A 20,539-nucleotide genomic window follows, 5' to 3' on the forward strand; every position below is an offset into this window, starting at 1 on the left:
GCAATCAAAAAATTCTGTACTCCATATAGTAAGAAAACTCTCAGAGGATTTCTAGGTCTCACCGGATTCTATAAAAATTTTATTTGGATCGACTCTCTCGCAACACCACGCCTATGTGCATTGACTGGAAAAAACACGCCATGTGTGTGGGATCAACAAGCCATTGAAGAATATTTAAAAGTGAAAAACGCACTAACAACGGCACCGATTTCAGCACATCCTGATCTAACACAAAATTTTTGTATGGGCACTGATAGCGCGAAAATAGATTTAGGAGTTGTTTTATTCCAAGAATACGAACAGGCAGGGCTAGGATCATATAGAACAATTGCCTTTTCCAGTCGGGTACTCACAAAAAGCGAGAAAAACTATTCAGTCACGGAGCTGGAAGCATTGGCCATTGTATGGGGCTTCCAACGTTTTCGATACTTCCTATTCGGAAGAAAAACAAAAGTATATACTGACCACAAAGCATTAGAATTTCTGTTATCCGCCAAACTAACTCATGGGAGGTTAGCCAGATGGATGTTAATACTACAAGAATTTGACTTCACTATTACACACATACCAAGACCATAGAATGTATTAGCAGATGCTTTATCACGATGTCCACAGGATGCATCCTATAACATAAGTTTGGAAGCAGCAGAAGACCAGTTTACAATGTACTATATGAAATAAGTACCTTTCGAAAACTACATTGCGACAGCATTGAAAAACAAAGGCAAAGGACAGGACAAGGATCCCGAAATACTAGGACTCAAACACAAGTGGAGAAGTAAGGATTTTCCAGACATTCGACAGCACTATCTAGTGAAAAACAATGTTTTATTTTTTAGACGAAATGTTGCAACGAATGAGTGGTTAATTTATATCCCAGATGAACTAATTAATATGTATGTATGGTATACACATTTAAGTAATGGCCACTTTGGACCAAAGAAATGCTTTTTAAAAATAAAACAAACAAGCCATTTTCCTAATATGGAAATACGAATTAGAACAGTATTAGTCAAATGCAAAAAATGTATGTGGGCTAAACACGTCACTTTCCAAACCAAACCACCTATGTTTCCAATAATCCCTAAAAGGTTAAAACAAATAGCTGCACAAAAAATGGATATATTTTCATATTTGTCGTTTTGGAACTTACTTCTAAATATGTTAACTTGACACCAGGTCTTACTATAAGTAAAGCATTTAGACAAGATTTTCTCAGACAAGTAGGTCGAGTGGAACGAATAATTTCTGATAATGGCCAACAATACAAATCAGTGCAATGGCAGAACACGTTAAAACAACACAAAATAAAACCCATCTACATATCTAAGTACAAACCAAGCGTAAATCCAGCAGAACGATCTATGAAGTACATAGGCACTTCATGCCAATTATATGCAGGCAAAAGACACAACACTTGGGATACATACCTTAAAGATTTTCAAGAAGTAATAAATGAAATGCCACATAGCACTACACTACTACCTCCAGTTACTGTACTTAAAAATATTGAACCCCCAAACATAACCAGAGAAAATGTTAGATTTCCTATTGTACCACGTAGACAGCACAAACAAGTCATAGCAACTGCACTATCCAACAGCAGAAAGGCAGCCACTAAAAGAAAAGAAAGAGGAGATAGAACAGCAATTCTCAGTAGGCCAGAAAGTATTTGTAAAAACACACCATCTCTCCAGCAAACAGAAACACAAAATACATAAGTTTTATGCTGCATACAAAGGGCCTGTCATAATTAGCCGAACTGATCATGATAATACTGTGGAACTAATGAACCCAAAAACAGGCAAAACTTGAGGACTTCACCATGTGAGCCATATCAAAAAGTTTGAGATTAATTTTATTACTGCTAAATAATCAGCACAATATTTCAAGATTATGTTGCAGATAAGATCGTCAGGAGAAAGGAGAATGAAGAGAGAGGAAGGTGGGAAAAAGAAAGTAGTTTCAATAATAGCACCAATAGTACCATAAATTGAGGTGAAGTGATAAAGTGTAGATAGTCTAACAGCATGAAATACTAAAATGCTATACACCATGACACTACACAAAAATAAAAAAAACGAATTTGAGGATTCTTGAGTAGACGTTAAGACTCCAAATATCTTAGAATTGTAACATGGAAAGGGCGCCGAAATTTGTAAAGCTTTTTAAGAAGGCGCAAAACAATGTAGGTACCAGACATATTTTAGATGATTACAAGTAAAACTTTTTGTAAGAACCATTGTAAAAACTCCAACAAAGACCAGACGCAACGACCCACAAGTTGCAACACGAGAAGTATCAAGAAAGAAAAGGACGTAATTAACAAGACACGAGGACAGCGAGACCAACAGAGTGACCTTCTTGTAAAGAAAGTGGGCAATAAATTTGCCCGCTAGGCGGAACCCTGCTGGGATGCGACGGGACGCCGAACGCCGGATGGGTCTCCGAGCGCCCCGAATGAACGGAGCGAGCAAAAAACGGCCCGACGAGAAGACGGCTTGGGCAAGCCACTACTGGCAAACAATAAGTGTAAAAGTCACACTAATGCTATTAAACAGCACGCTGATGCACAAAACTGAAGAAAACTTCCACAAAGTAAAATATGACACGCCCAAACAATTTATCAAACTGTTACTAAGAGGAGAACTGCAAAGAGACTAGTTATCAATAAATATTTCCATATCCTGCCCAGCAAAGAACCAAGAAGCAAGTAAGAAGCAGAGAAAAAGCAGGAAGAACAGAAGTTGAAGATTCGCAAGATTGAGATCAAGAAAGAAAATGGGTGAAGAATAGACGATATACCTTCCCATATCCCTATCCTATTGTAAACTAGTCGTCTGCGAAGTATTACAACGAAAAACGACCGCTTTCAGCGACACATAACGATGACTTTCACTCATACAAAGCCAGTAAACCACGAGATTATGCACTCACAGCTCCATTCCATTATGGGACCTCCACAACAGCAACACACACTTGCAAAGCCACCAAGGAACGACGAACGAAGCTGTACATCAAATACTTGCCTACATCCATCTCGCTAAAGTTCATCACCTTTGTGCAAAAACATTCGCCAAGCTCATGCTTACACATTCACAGGATTGTGTGAATGTGTGAAATCAAATTATGTGATGTAGGAATTGTGCAAAAGAAACGTGTGAAAAACTAAATAAGTTAAGCACACCAGACAGCTAATAACTACATAATAAGATATTGACTATGGACTTAAGTAAAAAATAGACTATCGATAAAAATAAGTCATTAGTTCTGAAATGGACAGTATATAAAGAACGAAAGTAAGGTATAATAAACACTAAAACAATATGCCACTTATTTTCTCCTCATAAAAATAAAAGAATAACTACATTTTACTTATTTTCTCCTTATAAAAACAAAGAATAAAAAATTAACTTGTTGGATGTTTTCCCTTTTTCTTAACATTTGTACCATTTGTTAGGATAATATCTCAATACTTGTGTATGTATATTTCTTTGTGAAAGCAATTCTTGGAAATAATTCTTATTTGTTAGTGTAACAATGTTGAAATGAGTGTCTAGAAATCGATGAGGGGTCCCTAATAGTGTGAACAGGAAGCACTGGAATACCTCTTCATGGAATTGTACCGTTGAATCGGCAAGGTGTCACTGCTGCCAGTTACTGTGACGAGTTCCTGGGACCTCATGAGTGGTAGTTGCGAGGTGCTGTGGTACCAGAATTCGTATTGACAGACGATAATGCTCGACCTCATGGAGCACGGGTGGTTGATGTTTTCTTGGAAACACACGAATTTGCACACATTGCGTGGCCTGCTTGCACTCCCGATATGAATCCCATACAGTACGTCTGGGACATAATAGGGACACAGGTTTTATCACGTCAGCGCCCACCATTACTCTACAAGGCTTGTGACCAGTTCTGCAAGAAGAATGGGCGTTATTGCCTCAACATGAGATTGATGACATCATTCACAGCATGCCCCGCCGTTGCGAGACCTATATTGCTGCCAGAAGTGGTCACACCCAATACTGAGAACAACAACCAATTGTCAGAATTTGAGTGTAAATCCGTTAAGTAGGAAAAAACGAAGAACATTCTTGTCTACCGTTACGAATGTTGCAGTTATTTACGTTCTGTACTCTCTACATTGTTTCTACTTTGCTATTCGCCACCCTAGCTGAATGGACAGCACGCCGGCTTATCATGCCGCGGAGCCCGGGTTCAGTTCCCGGCTGAGTTGGAGATTTTCTACGCTTAGGGACTCGGTGTTTGTGATATCTTCGTCGTCATCATCTCATCCCCATTGACACCCAAGTCGCCGAAAGGCTCTCGCCACACGACATTTCATTTGTGGTAAAGTAAAGGCAACCTCGCAAAAATTTCAGTTTGTTGCTAAGAGTGAGTCAAATGAAAACCTTAAATTTCTAATAACAAATCAAAATTTCGCGCCGTTAACCCGTAAGTTGGTAAGAGTGCAGAATGGCCTGTGGGTGGGAGCATAGTGCAGATGCACACATACCGTCGCAGTATCAATATAAAGATGGCTACTCCACTTGCATCTTGCACCACGGAAGAACAGAGTTCTGTTATTCGGTTTTTGAGTAGTGAAGGTATGAAACCTATTGAAATTCATCGACGAATGAAGGTTCAATACGATGATGCATGTTTGTCACAGCAGCAAGTCTACGAATGGAGTAGGAAGTTCGCAAATGTGACTTCAGTGGAAGATGCTCCTCGTCCAGGTCAGCAAAACGAGTTGTGACTCCACAGAACATTGCACCAATTGAACCCATACTGAAGGAAAACCGCCGAGTGAGACTGAATGACATTGCGGCACGTTTACAGATTAGTCATGGGTCAGCACGCCACATTGTGGACGATGAGCTCCAATTTCACAAAGTGTCGGCAAGATGGGTGCCACGGCAGCTGCTCCTGAAATGAGAGAACGACCTGTTGATGCTTGTGAAGAACTTCTTCGGCGCTTTGAACGAAAAGCTGATGGCTTCCTTGCAAGAATTGTTACTGGGGAGGAAACCTAGGTTCACTTCCACCAACCGGAAACGAAGAGAACGAGCAAGGAATATCGCCATTCCTCATCACCACAACCAAAGAAGTTTCGAACAGAACCATCAGCAGGGAAGGTTATGCTTACTCTCTTTTGGGACGAGAAAGGCATCATTTTGTAGCATTACATTCCTAGAGGGACCACTGTCACCAGTGCATCATACACAGATGTCCTAAAAAATCATCTGCGGCCTGTAATCAAATCAAAGCGACATGGATTGCTGTCAGTACGTGTCCTTTTGGAACATGACAATGCAAGGCTTCACACCGCCCGTACAAGAGTTGCAACAATCACAGACCTCCATTTTGAGTGTCTTCCTCATCCACCATACTCACCAGCCCTTGGCCCCAAGTGATTTCCATATGTTTGGACCACTCAAAGACGCAATGGGAGGAAAGAAGTTCCGTTCTGATGAAGATGTATGCCACTCGGTGCATGAGTGGTTGCGCGGACTACCAAAAGATTTTTTTTTCTAAAGAAATTTATGCACTTTGTAAGCGCTGGAGGACTTGCATTGAGCGTGGAGGAGATTATATTGAAAAATGATATAGCTTTGTACCGCCTTCTGCACGATAAATAATATTCATAAATATATTTAAGATTTTCATTTGACTCACCCTCATATATATATATATATATATATATATATATATATATATATATATATATATATATATATATATTGTTGTCTTCAGTCTTGAGACTGGTGTCATGCAGCTCTCCATGCTACTCTATCCTGTACAAGCTTCTTCATCTCTCAGTACCTACCGCAGCCTACATCCTTCTGAATCTGCTTAGTGTATTCATCTCTTGGTCTCCCTCTACGATTATTACCCTCCACGCTGCCCTCCAGTACTAAATTGGTGATCCCTTGATGCCTCAGAACATGTCCTAGCAACCGATCCCTTCTTCTAGTTAAGTTGTGCCACAAACTCCTCTTCTCCCCAATTCTGTTCAATACCTCATCATTAGTTGTGTGATCTACCCATCTAATCTTAAGCATTCCTCTGTAGCACCACATTTCGAAAGCTTCTATTCTCTTTTTGTCCAAACTATTTATCGTCCATGTTTCACTTCCATACATGGCTACACTCCATACAAATACATTCAGAAACGACTTCCTCACACTTAAATCAATACTCGATGTTAACAAATTTCTCTTCTTCAGAAACGCTTTCCTTGCCTCGCCAGTCTACATTTTATGTCCTCTCTACTTCAACCATCATTAATTACTTTGCTCCCCAAATAGCAAAACTCCTTTACTACTTTAAGCGTCTCATTTCCTAGTGTAATTCCCTCAACATCACCCGACTTAATTCGACTACATTCCATTATCCTTGTTTTGCTTTTGTTGATGTTCATCTTATACCCTCCTTTCAAGACACTATCCATTCCGTTCAACTGCTCTTCCAAGATCTTTGGTGTCTCTGACAGAATTACAATGTCATCGGCGAACCTTAAAGTTTTTATTTGTTCTCCATCGATTTTAATACCTACTCCGAAATTTTCTTTTGTTTCCTTTACTGCTTGCTCAATATACGGATTGATAAACATCGGAGAGAGGCTACAACCCTGTCTCACTCCCTTCACAACCACTGCTTCCCTTTCATGCCCCTTGACTCTTATAACTGACATCTGGTTTCTGTACAAATTGTAAATAGCCTTTCGCTCCTTGTATTTTACCCCTGCCACCTTGACAATTTGAAAGAGAGTATGCCAGTCAATTTTGTCAAAACTTTCTCTAAGTCTACAAATGCTAGAAACGCAGGTTTGCCCTTCCTTAATCTTCCTCACGTTTTCCAACATTTCTACGGAATCCAAACTGATCTTCCCAGAGGTCGGCTTCTACCAATTTTTCCATTCGTCTGTAAAGAATTCGCGCTAGTATTTTGCAGCTGTGACTTCTTAAACTGATAGTTCGGTAATTTTCACATATGTCAACTCCTGCTTTCTTTGGGATTGGAATAATTATATTCCTCTTGAAGTCTGAGGGAATTTCGCCTGCCTCATACATCTTACTCACCAGATGGTAGAGTTTTATATATATCCTGACCCAGGCACAAGGAGATTCTTATATGGAGATGACGTAGCCCTTGCTACGCGGAGCTCATGCTTTGAAAGAGTGGAAAAAAACCTGCCAACAGCACTTAGAACACTGTCAAGCTACTACAATCGGAACCAACTCAGACCAAACCCTTCGAAAACAGAAGTGTGTGCCTTTCATTTAAGGAACAGGAAAGCTAATTGTGAGCTACATATTGCATGGTCAGGCATCCAACTCCAGCATCATTATGCTCCTAAATACTTGGGAGTCACTCTGGATAGAACTCTGACATTCAAAACTCACTGCAAGAACACCAAAATCCGCTCGAAACAACCTAATTAGCAAACTAACGGGGACACGGTGGAGATCACATCCACAAACTATTCGCTGTTCTGGAATGGCACTGTGCTTTTCTACTGCTAAATATGTTTCCCCAGTCTGGTACAGGTCGTCTCATGTTAGACAAGTAGACATTGCTCTTAATGAAACCTGCATGTTGATCACAGGTTGCTTAAGACCTACCCCAACTGATAAGCTGTACTGCCTGCCTGAAATAGCGCCACCATGGATACGCAGAACAGTGGCTGCCAACAAGGTGAGACTGAAAGTGGAACAGGACAGTGCCCATCCACTGCACGGACATAATCCACCACAGCAATGGCTGAGATCGCGAAAGAGCTTCCTGTGAATATCCGAGAAACTCGCCATTTCACCAGAAAAGGCAAGGATGGAGTTATGGAAGAAGTCGACGCCTCACCTGCAGACGCCAGAAGCTGATGAACTACCACCTGGACACAACAAGAGCTGGCTGGTGTGGAAAATTTTTAGATTACGATCAAGAGTTGGACGATCCAGAGACATCCCGAAGAGATGGGGCTTCATAACAGAAGATATGTCCTGTGATTGTGGACAAGAACAAACCACAAGCGACATGCTGCAGTGGCTTTTGTGCCCTACATTCTGCACGAAGGTTGATCTCCTGCAAGCCACCCCAAGCGCCCTGGAGGTAGGAAAGTACTGGGCACATGTAATATAAATACAATTTGTGTATATACATGTACATATTTATTGATGTGTATGGCTACTGTAAATTTGTATGTTTCTGATTCGAGGGTGAGTCACCTAACGTTACCGCTGGATATATTTCGTAAACCACATCAAATACTGACGAATCGTTTCCACAGACCGAACGTGAGGAGAGCGGCTAGTGTAATTGGTTAATACAAACCATAAAAAATGCACGGAAGTATGTTTTTTAACACAAAGTTTTCAATAACGAAGTGGGATAGAGTGTGTCCCACTGGAAACGCGTCGACGTATGTGGTATCAGCATGATGGTGCACCTGCACATTCGGCAATTAACACTAGGCTGACCCTTGACAGGATGTTCGACGGGCGTTTCATAGGACGTGGAGGACGCATAAATTGGCCAGCTCGTTCTCCTGATCTTACACCTCTGGACTTCATTCTGTGGGGTACTTTAAAGGAGAATGTGTACCGTGATGTGCCTACAACCCCAGAGGATATGGAACAACGTATTGTGGCAGCCTACGGCGACATTATACCAGATGTACTACGGCGTGTACGACATTCATTACGTCAGAGATTGGAATTGTGTGCAGCAAATGCTGGCCACCACCCTGAACATCTATTGGCCTGACATGTCGGGACACACTGTATTCCACTCCGTAATTGAAAACCGAAACCACGTGTGTACGTGTACCTCACCCCTCATGGTAATGTACATGTGAGTCAGTGAAAAAGATTTTACAATGCAACAAACGGCACTGATTACGTATTTGTTTATATGTTCAGATGTGCTAACAAAACTAACGGGGTTCCATTTAAAAAAAAACGTGGCTTTGTGCTAAAAAAACATACTTCCGTGCATTTTTTTATGGTTTGTTTTAACCAATTACACTAGTCCCTCTCCTCACGTTCGGTCTGTCGTATATATTCGTCAGTATTTGATGTGGTTTACAAAATAATTCCAGCGGTAATGATAGGTGACTCACCCTATATACACTCCTGGAAATGGAAAAAAGAACACATTGACACCGGTGTGTCAGACCCACCATACTTGCTCCGGATACTGCGAGAGGGCTGTACAAGCAATGATCACACGCACGGCACAGCGGACACACCAGGAACCGCGGTGTTGGCCGTCGAATGGCGCTAGCTGCGCAGCATTTGTGCACCGCCTCCGTCAGTGTCAGCCAGTTTGCCGTGGCATACGGAGCTCCATGGCAGTCTTTAACACTGGTAGCATGCCGCGACAGCGTGGACGTGAACCATATGTGCAGTTGACGGACTTTGAGCGAGGGCGTATAGTGGGCATGCGGGAGGCTGGGTGGACGTACCGGCGAATTGCTCAACACGTGGGGCGTGAGGTCTCCACAGTACATCGATGTTGTCTCCAGTGGTCGGCGGAAGGTGCACGTGCCCGTCGACCTGGGACCGGACCGCAGCGAAGCACGGATGCATGCCAAGACCGTAGGATCCTACGCAGTGCCGTAGGGGACCGCAATGCCACTTCCCAGCAAATTAGGGACACTGTTGCTCCTGGGGTATCGGCGAGGAACATTCGCAACCGTCTCCATGAAGCTGGGCTACGGTCCCTCAAACCGTTAGGCCGTCTTCCGCTCACGCCCCAACATCGTGCAGCCCGCCTCCAGTGGTGTCGCGACAGGCGTGAAGGGAGGGACGAATGGAGACGTGTCGTCTTCAGCGATGAGAGTCGCTTCTGCCTTGGTGCCAATGATGGTCGTATGCGTGTTTGGCGCCGTGCAGGTGAGCGCCACAATCAGGACTGCATACGACCGAGGCACACAGGGCCAAACCCGGCATCACGGTGTGGGGAGCGATCTCCTACACTGGCCGTACACCTCTGGTGATCGTCGAGGGGACACTGAATAGTGCACGGTACATCCAAACCGTCATCGAACCCATCGTTCTACCATTCCTAGACCGGCAAGGGAACTTGCTGTTCCAACAGGACAATGCACGTCCGCATGTATCCCCTGCCACCCAACGTGCTCTAGAAGGTGTAAGTCAACTACCCTGGCCAGCAAGATCTCCGGATCTGTCCCCCATTGAGCATGTTTGGGACTGGATGAAGCGTCGTCTCACGCGGTCTGCACGTCCAGCACGAAGGCTGGTCCAACTGAGGCGCCAGGTGGAAATGGCATGGCAAGCCGTTCCACAGGACTACATCCAGCATCTCTACGATCGTCTCCATGGGAGAACAGCAGCCTGCATTGCTGCGAAAGGTGGGTATACACTGTACTAGTGGCGACATTGTGCATGCTCTGTTGCCTGTGTCTATGTGCCTGTGGTTCTGTCAGTGTGATCATGTGTTGTATCTGACCCCAGGAATGTGTCAATAAAGTTTCCCCTTCCTGGGACAATGAATTCACGGTGTTCTTATTTAAATTTCCAGGAGTGTATATATATGTGTGTGTGTGTGTGTGTGCGCCTGCGGATGGGGATTTCGATGCCAGGCAGCTGCATCATTTCTGTGCCACGGCGTGTTTTGGCTACGTGTTTGCACTTCGTCACCTGCCTGCGCTTTAGCTGGGGATCAGCGGGGCCTACCTGTGCGTGATGACGAGCCCGGTGTTGTTGATTAGCGTCAGCTGCAGCGGGTAGGCGGCAATGCGCAGCACGGCGGCGGCGCTCGTCTCGATGCCGTCGGACACCTGCAGCGCGAGCCGCGCCTGCGCGCCGGCCGGGGCGCCGGGCGACGCCGACGCCGGCGGGTGGGCGTAGGCGACGAGCCCGGCGTCCAGGTCGCGCTGCGTGAACGAGTCGAGCGGCCGGCCCGGCTGCAGCGCGCGCTCCACGTGGCCGCCGGCCGCGTCGCGGCTCAGCACGGTGAACACCAGCTCCTCGGGCGGGCTGTCCGGGTCCTCGGCGCGCAGCAGCGACCGCGTCAGCACCTTGCGCGTCCCCTGCGGCACACGGCGCCCTCCTCACCTCAGCCTGCTAGCTCGAGGACGGGGACCAGCTGAGCTGGTAGCACGGGCTGGCCAAAATGAAACTGACCCGCTGAAATGTTCGTGCACCTTAAGGTAGGCGACCCAACTTACATCAACCGCACTTGGGGCAGTTGACGCAAACTGGGTTTCCTATCTTAAAGTGCATGAAATGCAGGGGGACTCAAATGTCCGTTTACTTTCGAAAATCCAAGACTTCGCGGAACAATGTTGGTCGAGGTTGAAATGATCTGGGGTTTTATTGAAACAAAAAGTGCACAAAATGACCAACAAATGGCCCTTCGTGTGACACAAAACCAATAATTAACACGACAATTGATTTTTAACACAGAAATTTTTTTTTATTTATGTTAGGGGCTAAAGACACGTAAAGTAATCTGCTCTATGCTAGTTTTCTCTAACAATCTACCCATCTAGAGACTACAAAAATTCTTGATTTTTGTTGGTGCCATTATGGCATGTCAACAAACATCAAGAACGTTTTATAATCTGAAGAAGACTAATTATTTAGCCGAAACTAGTATCCCATTCAAATAGAGACGATTTCTTGCGCGTTCTTCTTCACATAGGTTTTTAGTCCGTAACATAAATAAAAAAAATACAACATACCGCTTATCTCCAGGTTGACAGTGTGTCACTACCAATAATGAAATCATACGGATCGAGGTTTGGGTACCTGGGAGGCCAAGCATGAGGGATGTTGCACCCCACCACTCGATCCTCACCAAACGGTATGCGCAAGAGATCTTTTATGTGTACAGAAATATGGGGTGGAGTGCCATCCTGCACAAAACCGTACCTTCCAGCAGGTACCTGTCAGGATGAGCTGACTGCCTCCCTAACTACAAGTCATTTTACGCGCAATTATCACGCGACGTCACTGACGCTTGCTGTTCGGTGCTATCTGTTGGTCAGTTTTGGCACACTTTTTCGTTTAAATAAAGCTCCATGTTATTTCAGGAATGTGTTCCAGTTTTCACCTCTCTACCTACGTTATTCTATCATGAATTCACGTGTTTTCAAAAGTTATCTTACTTTCGGGTGATACTGTACTTTCTGGAACAGTTTCATTTTTCCCACTATGTGATTTAAGATACTCACAGTAACCAGCATAGTAAGACTTTACTCTCGACAGTAAACTTTCGTCAGTATTTACACTGCTTTACATCTGAAGCAACAGCATGCAGTGTCTGTGATCTCCCTTCTTTATTATAACATTGCTTTTTGACACACCATTTACTTACTTTTCTTTTGTGATGTATCATAGGCGTACAAAATTTCTAAAAAGACAATTTTTTTCATATTCGACTGTATTTACTACATACTAGCTGCATATGCAGCATTTCTCAGGTATGTCTTTCTTCCAATTCTATTAGCCTATTTCCTCCTTCTCCCTCCCTTTCTCAATTTACCCTCCTCTCTCCACTCTCCCTCTCCCCTCTCTCTGGCCACAACCTCCACTGTCTATCTCCATCTGTTCCTCCCTCTGTCCGGGATGTAGCCTTTCTCCCCTACTGTAGAATCTGTACAACGAAGAAGCAGTGATGTAAATAAAGGAAGTGGAATTAAAATAAAGGCTGAAAGGATATTAATGATACGACTCACTAATGACCTTTCTATCCTGAGTGAAAGTGAAGAAAAACTGAATTATCTGCTGAATAGAATGAGCAGTTTAACGAGTACAGAATATGGGTTGAGAGTAAAGCAAGGAAAATCTAACCTAATGAGAAGTAGCAGAAATAAAAACAGCGAGAAACTCAACATCAGGATTGATGGTCACGAAGTAGATGAAATTAAGGAAATCTTCTACAAGGCAGCAAAATGAGCAATGACGGACGGAGCAAGGACGACGTCAAAGGCAGACTAGCACTGACGTAAAGAGCATTCCTGGCCAAGAGCACTCTGCTAGTGTCAAACATAGGCATTTATTTGAGGAGGAAATTTATGAGAATATACATTTGGAGCAGAGCAATGTGTGGTAATGAAACATGGACAGTGAGAAAACTGCAACAGAAGAAATCGAAACATTTGAGATGTGGTGCTACAGAAGAATGTTGAAACTTAGGTGGACTGATAAGGTAAGGAATTAATTTTGCGCAGAGTCGGAGAGGAAAGGAATATGAGGAAAACACTGGCAAGGACAATGGACAGGATGATAGGACATTTGTTAAGGCATGAGGGAATGACTTCCATGGTACTAGAGGGAGCTGTAGGGGTCAAAAACTGTAGAGGAAGACAGAGAATGGAATACATTAAGCAGTTAGTAACCAACGGCGTTTTTATGTCTCTATGTGAACGGATGTAGGGATTTTGATACGGTTTTCAGTAATAGTCTAACTAACGAGGAAACTTTGTGGCTATAGTATATATATTCCCATTCCTCAAGTCGTCCAACCGTAGCAAGTGCTCACCGTGGGAAGTCGAGGCAGATCGCTAGAAAACTGACAAGTAATCGTGCGTACAGTCTTTGTTTTTACAGTATAACTTTTAACTCTGCGCCGATTTCAATCTTCCTGGCAGATTCGAAATGTGTGCCGGATCCAGACTCTGACAGGAGAAGTCTGTCGATCGTAGTCTACCGACTGAAATCGTAGTCTACCGGTGGAATATCCAACAACTTACAGGCCGTAGTGGAAACAGAGAATGTGAGTGCGGTATGCCGACGTTGGAGAGTTGAATTTGGAACACCACCACGGACAAGAGTGAAAATTACAAGAATCAGAGATAAGTCTGAAGTCGAAGGAACGGTGCACGATTTGAAGAAGGGACATAGCGGGCGAAAGAGAAATTCAAAGGACAATGAGAGTGCTAATGCAATAATCCAGGCATATACACGATCCCCGAAGAAATCTGTGAGGCAATACTCTCTTGAGATTGAGATCTGCAGAAACAGTGTTCATAGAATTTTGCGGTTTCAGAACTTTAAGCTTTACATTCCAAGACTTCTCCATGCCCTTAAAGAGTATGACCCTGACAGGCGAAACGAATATTGTGAGTGGTTCATTAACAGATGTGAAGAAGAGCAACGTTTACAAGAAACAATTCTTTGGTCAGATGAAGCTAGGTTTAAACTTTATGGAACAATTAACCGCCATAATTACGTGTACTGGACCAGGGAGAATCTATACGTAACCGAGCAAAGGCATTTTAATAGCAGGAGTAACAGCCTGGTGTGGTCTGTCTTCTAAATGGTTAATCGGGCCATAATGCTTTGACAACACTGTCACAGGCGACTCGTACTTGCAAATGTTGGTTATGAGAACTCCTGGTCGTAGAGTTGTGTTTGGAAATGAAGATTATTACTTCCAGCAGTATGGTGCGCCACTCACTTTCACCTGAATGTGAGGGCATTTCTCAATATTACATTCCCTGACAGGTGGATAGGACAAAGACGGAGTGTGGAGTATCCCGCTCGATCTCCAGATTTAACTCCTTTAGACTTCTTCCTGTGGGTTACTCTCTAGAAAACAGTTTAGGCTGCGAGACTACGCACGCTGGAATATGTTAGAGAGCAAATCGAGCAAGCCTGTGATGATATTCCGTTGTAAACAATAAAGTTGGCATGTCGCTCTGTTGTAAGTCGTTGCCGATTGTGTATTGCGGTAACCAGTTAGAGGATTTACCATCTTAAGTCGGACCATGAGGCACCTAACATCACTAAATTTATATTCCTAGCCCATTTTCAAAGAGTGCTTACATTATTTTGGGACACCCTGCATATCGAAATAAATGTAATGACAAGAACGCCACACTATTAATACCTTTCATGTATTGAACAGATAAATGAAATGAAATGTCGTGAGACTAGAGCCTCCCGTCGGGTAGACCGTTCGCCTGGTACAAGTCTGTCGATTTGACGCCACTTCGGCGACTTGCGCTTCGATGGGGATGAAATGATGATGATTGGGACAACACAACACCCAGTCCCGGAGTGGAGAAAATCTCCGACCCAGCCGGAAATCGATCTGTCGCGCTGACCACGCAGCTATCGGGGCGGACGTATTGAACAGATGAAGTAACAGTACACATCTGTGAAATCATCGGAAAAGAGCAATGTACCACTGTAAATCTCTAATGGTTTATACTGAAATGTACTGTAAAATGAAATCGAAAATGTGTTACGTATGGAAGTCAAGTCTGCTGGCAAAGCGAATTTAAATTGCTGAGCCAATTAAGAACATGGTACCTCGCCTTGGAATGGCTTTAAAAGTGTACACATTTCCAAAGACGAAAAACTTGGAAATAATGACCTTACAGCGCAAACTCTTTGGGTCCGATACTTCCGTTTGCCTATACAACCTGTACGTATTGGAGATCCCACGAGAAACAAAGGCCTACTAAGATATTGCTCAATCCGTGGACGGTACTGCATACTAAATATTTTGTACTTTGTAATTTCTTCATTAACACTTCTCGAGCTAGAGGAAAATGCAGACCACTGTGAACGACTAGAGATAGGACGTTCACATTAACAGGACATGTACATTAGTATGTTGCGCAGAAATGATTAGCGTTTCAGTCATCCTGGTGCAGCATAAGTCTTGTTGCCTAGTAGGTACAGCGTCTGCCTCGGACCCTGATAACTTGTTCCATGCGCGATGGTATCGGCGCTATATGGCGAGAATGGCGTCCTGTAGTATAGTCGGCCATGCTGCAGTCACCTGGTTCCAATGTTCATCTATGGTGGTTGGCATTGGGCCATAGCGCTGCACCTGTCGTTTGGCCATATCCCACCTATTTTCGATTAGTGACAACGCGTGGTGATCTGGAGGACCAGGGCAATGAGCTGACATCCTATGACACCAACAAGGCACGTGTTCGCGCAGCAACATGTGGTCGTGCATTGTCTTGCTGAAAGTGGCCTCTGGAGTGTCGTGCAGAAAGGTATGTCTACGGGTCGCAGGGTATCGTTCACGTAGGTCACACTGGCCACAGTGCCCTGGACACACACCAGCTGTGATTTGTGGCTGTACCCAGTAGCACCCCACACCATAAGGCCTTGAGTGCGTGCTGTGTGTCACTGTGATGCCACTCTCCCTGTCTGGGCGAACCAAAACGCGGCCACCAATTTGAAACAAACGGAACCTGGATTCGTAAGGAAACGCTACCTGACCCCATTCCTGTACACAGTGACAACATTCCATACACCATTCCCGTCTAGCATGTTTTTGCACGTTTGTCAAAGGTAGACGAAGAAGTGGACGACGCTCACATTACCCACGCCGCCGTGGCCGTGCGGTTCTAGGCGCTGGAGGCCGGAACCACGGGACTGCTACGGTCGCAGATTCGAATCTTGCCTCGCTCATGGATGTGTGTGATGTCCTTAGGTTAGTTAGGTTTAAGTAGTTCTAAGTTATAGGGGACTGATGACCTAAGGTGTTAAGTCCCATAGTGCTCAGAGTCGTTTGAACCATTTGTTCGCATCCCATTCTCTCATGCCAATAATGCACCCTCATTAAATCCCACTGATTTAGTGGTACAGTTCGCGCTTACGTTTGCGAGGCAACGAGAGCTGCAGGCACACTTTACTGGTAGGTGGTGTTACGGCGCGATCCCGATGTTGACATTGAACTCGCGGGTCGACATGGTTGAAATGCTAATCATTTCTGCAGAACATAGTAATGTTCATGTCCTATGAATATGAACGTCCTATTCCTAGTCATTCAAGGTGTTCTGTTTTTCTGAATATGAGTGTATGCAAACATACCCTGGGGCTGAAAACAAGACGTGGGGAATAAAGCCCATCCACTCGCATATGAAGCATCACATTAGATGAAACTACGTTATGAAACCTTCGTATCACATAAGCAACATCTAAAGCCCCAGAAAATGACGAGTATCACCTAATTACAAAAATTACGTCAGCAAGGGGTTGACCAACCGGCAGCAGTAGAGTACTACAAAACTGTGTGAGCCGTGGCCGGCTCGCAGTTTGTCACAATCGAGTGTCGTCTTATTCCTCCCTGAGCTACTGCCACAAAGAGTTGCTGACTGGCCTCCGTCAGTGGCAGTAGCAGCGCTTATCGATACCAGTACTGCTGTGCCATCTTTGGTGTAACCGCCATATTTTCATGTGTGGTGTGTGTGTGGCAGTCCGTCGGTTGGGACACAGCAGCGAGGAAGTCCCCGCGGAGCGACTCCAGGCGGGGGCCGCTGGCAGTGTGCACGCGATGTCGGGTGTGAGGCGCTAACACCGAAAACTACAAAGTTCGTCGCCCACCGAACCTGGACACTGGAGCTCAGTGATCAGTTAACCTGTTATGAAACCTCAACTGCTGTGATATCTCTTCGTTCACTGCTTTCTGGGCAGTTCGTGCCAGCAGCAAAGTATGGTGTGTTGGAGTCGGCGAAATTTTGCACCCGTCTTCTTCTGTGGTGTTTAACAATTGAATTGCTTGATGCTTATTAGTGAAGTGCACCAGTGGTATCATCTGCCTCGTTACCGTTAACGTTCCAGTTACCTGGTCTGTTTGTTAGTGAAGTTTTCCAAAAGTGTGTTTTTCTTCGTCATGCTGAGTGCTTATGGAAAAAGTTCAAGGCAATCGTAAAATGCGTTTCAGACAGGTACGTGCCGAGTAAAACTGTGAGGGACGGGAAAAACCCACCATGGTTCGACAACAAAGTTAGGAAACTACTACGAAAGCAAAGAGAGCTTCACTGCAAATCTGAACGCAGCGAAAACCTCTCAGACAAACAGAAGCTAAACGATGTCAAAGTTAGCGTAAGGAGGGCTATGCGTAAAACGTTCAGTGAATTAGAAAGTAAAATTCTATGTACCGACTTAACAGAAAATCCTAGGAAGTTCTGGTCTTACGTTAAATCAATAAGTGGCTCGAAACAGCAAATCCAGACACTCTGGGATGATGATGGCATGGAAACAGAGGATGAGACGCGTAAAGCTGAAATACTAACCACCTTTTTCCAAATCTGTGTTACCGCACAGCAGTTCCTTCTCTAAATCCTCGCAGAAACGGAAACATGGCTGACATCGAAATAAGTGTCCGAGGAATATAAAAGCAACTGAAATCACTCAACATAGGAAAGTCCACTGGACCTGACGGGTTACCAATTCGATTCTACACAGAGTACGCGAAAGAACTTGCCTCCCTTCTATCAGCTGTGTACCAAAGACGCTAGAGGAACGGAAGGTTCCAAATGATTGGAAAACAGCACAGGTAGTCCCAGTCATCAAGAAGGGTCGTCGAGCAGATGCGCAAAACTATAGACCTGGATCTCTGACGTCGATCTGGTGTAGAATTTTAGGACATGTTTTTTGCTCGCTTATCATGTCGTTTCTGGAAACCCAGAATCTACTCTGTAGGAATCAACATGGATTCCGGAAACAGCGATCGTGTGAAACCCATCTAGCTTTATTTGTTCATGAGACCCAGTAAATATTAGATACAGGATTCCAGGTAGATGTCATTTTCCTTGACTTCCGGAAGGCGTTCCTTACAGTTCTGCACTTTCGCCTGATAAACAAAGTAAGAGCCAACGGAATATCAGACCAGCTGTGTGGCTGGATTGAAGAGTTTTTAGCAAACAGAACACAGCATGTGTTAAAGTAACCTCTGGCGTCCCACAGGGGAGTGTTATGGGACCATTGCTTTTCACAATATATATAAATAACCTAGTAGATAGTGTCGGAAGTTCCATTCGGCTTTTAGCGGATGATGCTGTAATATACAGAGAAGTTGCATCATTAGAAAATTGTAGCGAAATGCAGGAAGATCTGCAGCAGATAGGCGCTTGGTGAAGGGAGTGGCAACTGACCCTTAACAAAGACAAATGTAATGTATTGCGAATACATAGAAAGAAGGATACTTTATTGTATGATTATATGATAGCGGAACAAACACTGGTAGCAGTTACTTCTGTAAAATGTCTGGGAGTATGCGTACGGAACGATTTGAAGTGGAATGATTATATAAAATTAATGGTTGGTAAGGCGGGTACCACGTTGAGATTCATTGGGAGAGCCCTTAGAAAATGTAGTCCATCAACAAAGGAGGTGGCTTACAAAACAGTCGTGCGACCTATACTTGAGTAATGCTCATTAGTGTGGGATCCGTACCAGGTCAGGATGATAGAGAAGATCCAAAGAAGAGCGGCGCGTTTCGTCACAGGGTTATTTGTTAAGCGTGATAGCGTTACAGAGATGCTTAGCAAACTCAAGTGGCAGACTCTGCAAGAGAGGCGCTCTGCATCGCGGTGTAGCTTACTGTCCAGGTTTCGAGAGGGTGCGTTTCTGGATGAGGTATCGAATATATTGCTTCAAAAAATGGTTCAAATGGCTCTGAGCACTATGGGACTCAACTACTGAGATCATCAGTCCCCTAGAACTTGGTACTACTTAAACCTAACTAACCTTAGGACATCACACACATCCATGCCCGAGGCAGGATTCGAACCTGCGACGGTAGCGGTCGCGCGGTTCCAGACTGTAGCGCCTAGAACCGCTCGGCCACTTCGGCCGGCATTGCTTCCCCCTACATATACCACCATAGGAGATCACGAATGTATAATTAGAGAGATTTGAGCGCGCATGGAGGCTTTCCGGTAGTCGTTCTTCCCATACGCGACTGGAACAGGAAAGGGAGGCAATGACAGTGGCACCGTAAAGTGCCCCCCGCCACACACCGTTGGGCGCTTGCGGAGTATAGATATAGATATAGATGTAGATGTAGATGTATATGTTGATGCTGTCCGATACGGCGTGTAGTTCGACAGACTTTGGTCTAGCTCATATTTTTGAGTGGTTATTGTCTCTTGACTATAATTAGACGCCAATATTCAAGACGTAATGCTGCTGGTATCTTCATCCTCTCTGACTTTTCCATTGTCGAGCTGTTTGTCGGGCGGAAGGGAATCGATTACGTTGTTGGTCGGTCCTTCAGCTGCCCCTGGGTCGGGTTGCCATCCGATTATTTAGTATTACGCTTGGCTGTCTGTCTGCTTAAACTTATGTTAGAGTTACCTCCTCAGGCCGATCCTGGGGAGTACTTCGGAGCACCACTGTTCTGTCGTTTTAGATTGTGATTTTCTTTTAATATCAAGTAGTGTGCAAGGCCTTCAGCCGTCTATTAATTCAGCTTGTTTTAATATTAAGACAAGGCCTTCAGCTATCTTAAATTAAAGCTTTGAAGATTCCTGTTTAAACTAATGTTTTTTAAAGAAATGGGGATTTTGCCCATTGCAAATCCTTATTATTTTCCAAGCCTTAAGCCTTGAGTTGTTCTATGTTCAGTATGTGGCCTTCAGCCGAACTTAACGTGAAATATTTTAAGATAAGGCCTTCAGCCGTGTTGTTTTTGAATGCTTTTAAGGGCATGTGTGATTAACTGTTCTAGGAAAATGAAGATTGTATGTTTTGTGCAACTGACAGTAACTGATTTTGGTCCATTTGCAATACTATAATCTGATCCGCTCTGTCCT

At 44.2% G+C, this 20,539-nt stretch overlaps 1 protein-coding gene across 1 annotated transcript in view; it reads right to left on the reverse strand.

Moving 5' to 3' along the window:
- Window positions 1-20,539, reverse strand: part of LOC126266933 (chondroitin sulfate proteoglycan 4) — a 551,011-nt gene that overhangs the window by 315,191 nt on the left and 215,281 nt on the right. The window contains exon 8 of the mRNA XM_049971625.1: window positions 10,704-11,059. Coding sequence (XP_049827582.1) covers window positions 10,704-11,059 — 356 coding nt within the window. The remainder of the gene's footprint in view (window positions 1-10,703; window positions 11,060-20,539) is intronic.

The sequence above is a fragment of the Schistocerca gregaria genome, chromosome 4 (genome assembly GCF_023897955.1).
Source record: "Schistocerca gregaria isolate iqSchGreg1 chromosome 4, iqSchGreg1.2, whole genome shotgun sequence".
Taxonomy (NCBI): Eukaryota; Metazoa; Arthropoda; class Insecta; order Orthoptera; family Acrididae; genus Schistocerca; species Schistocerca gregaria.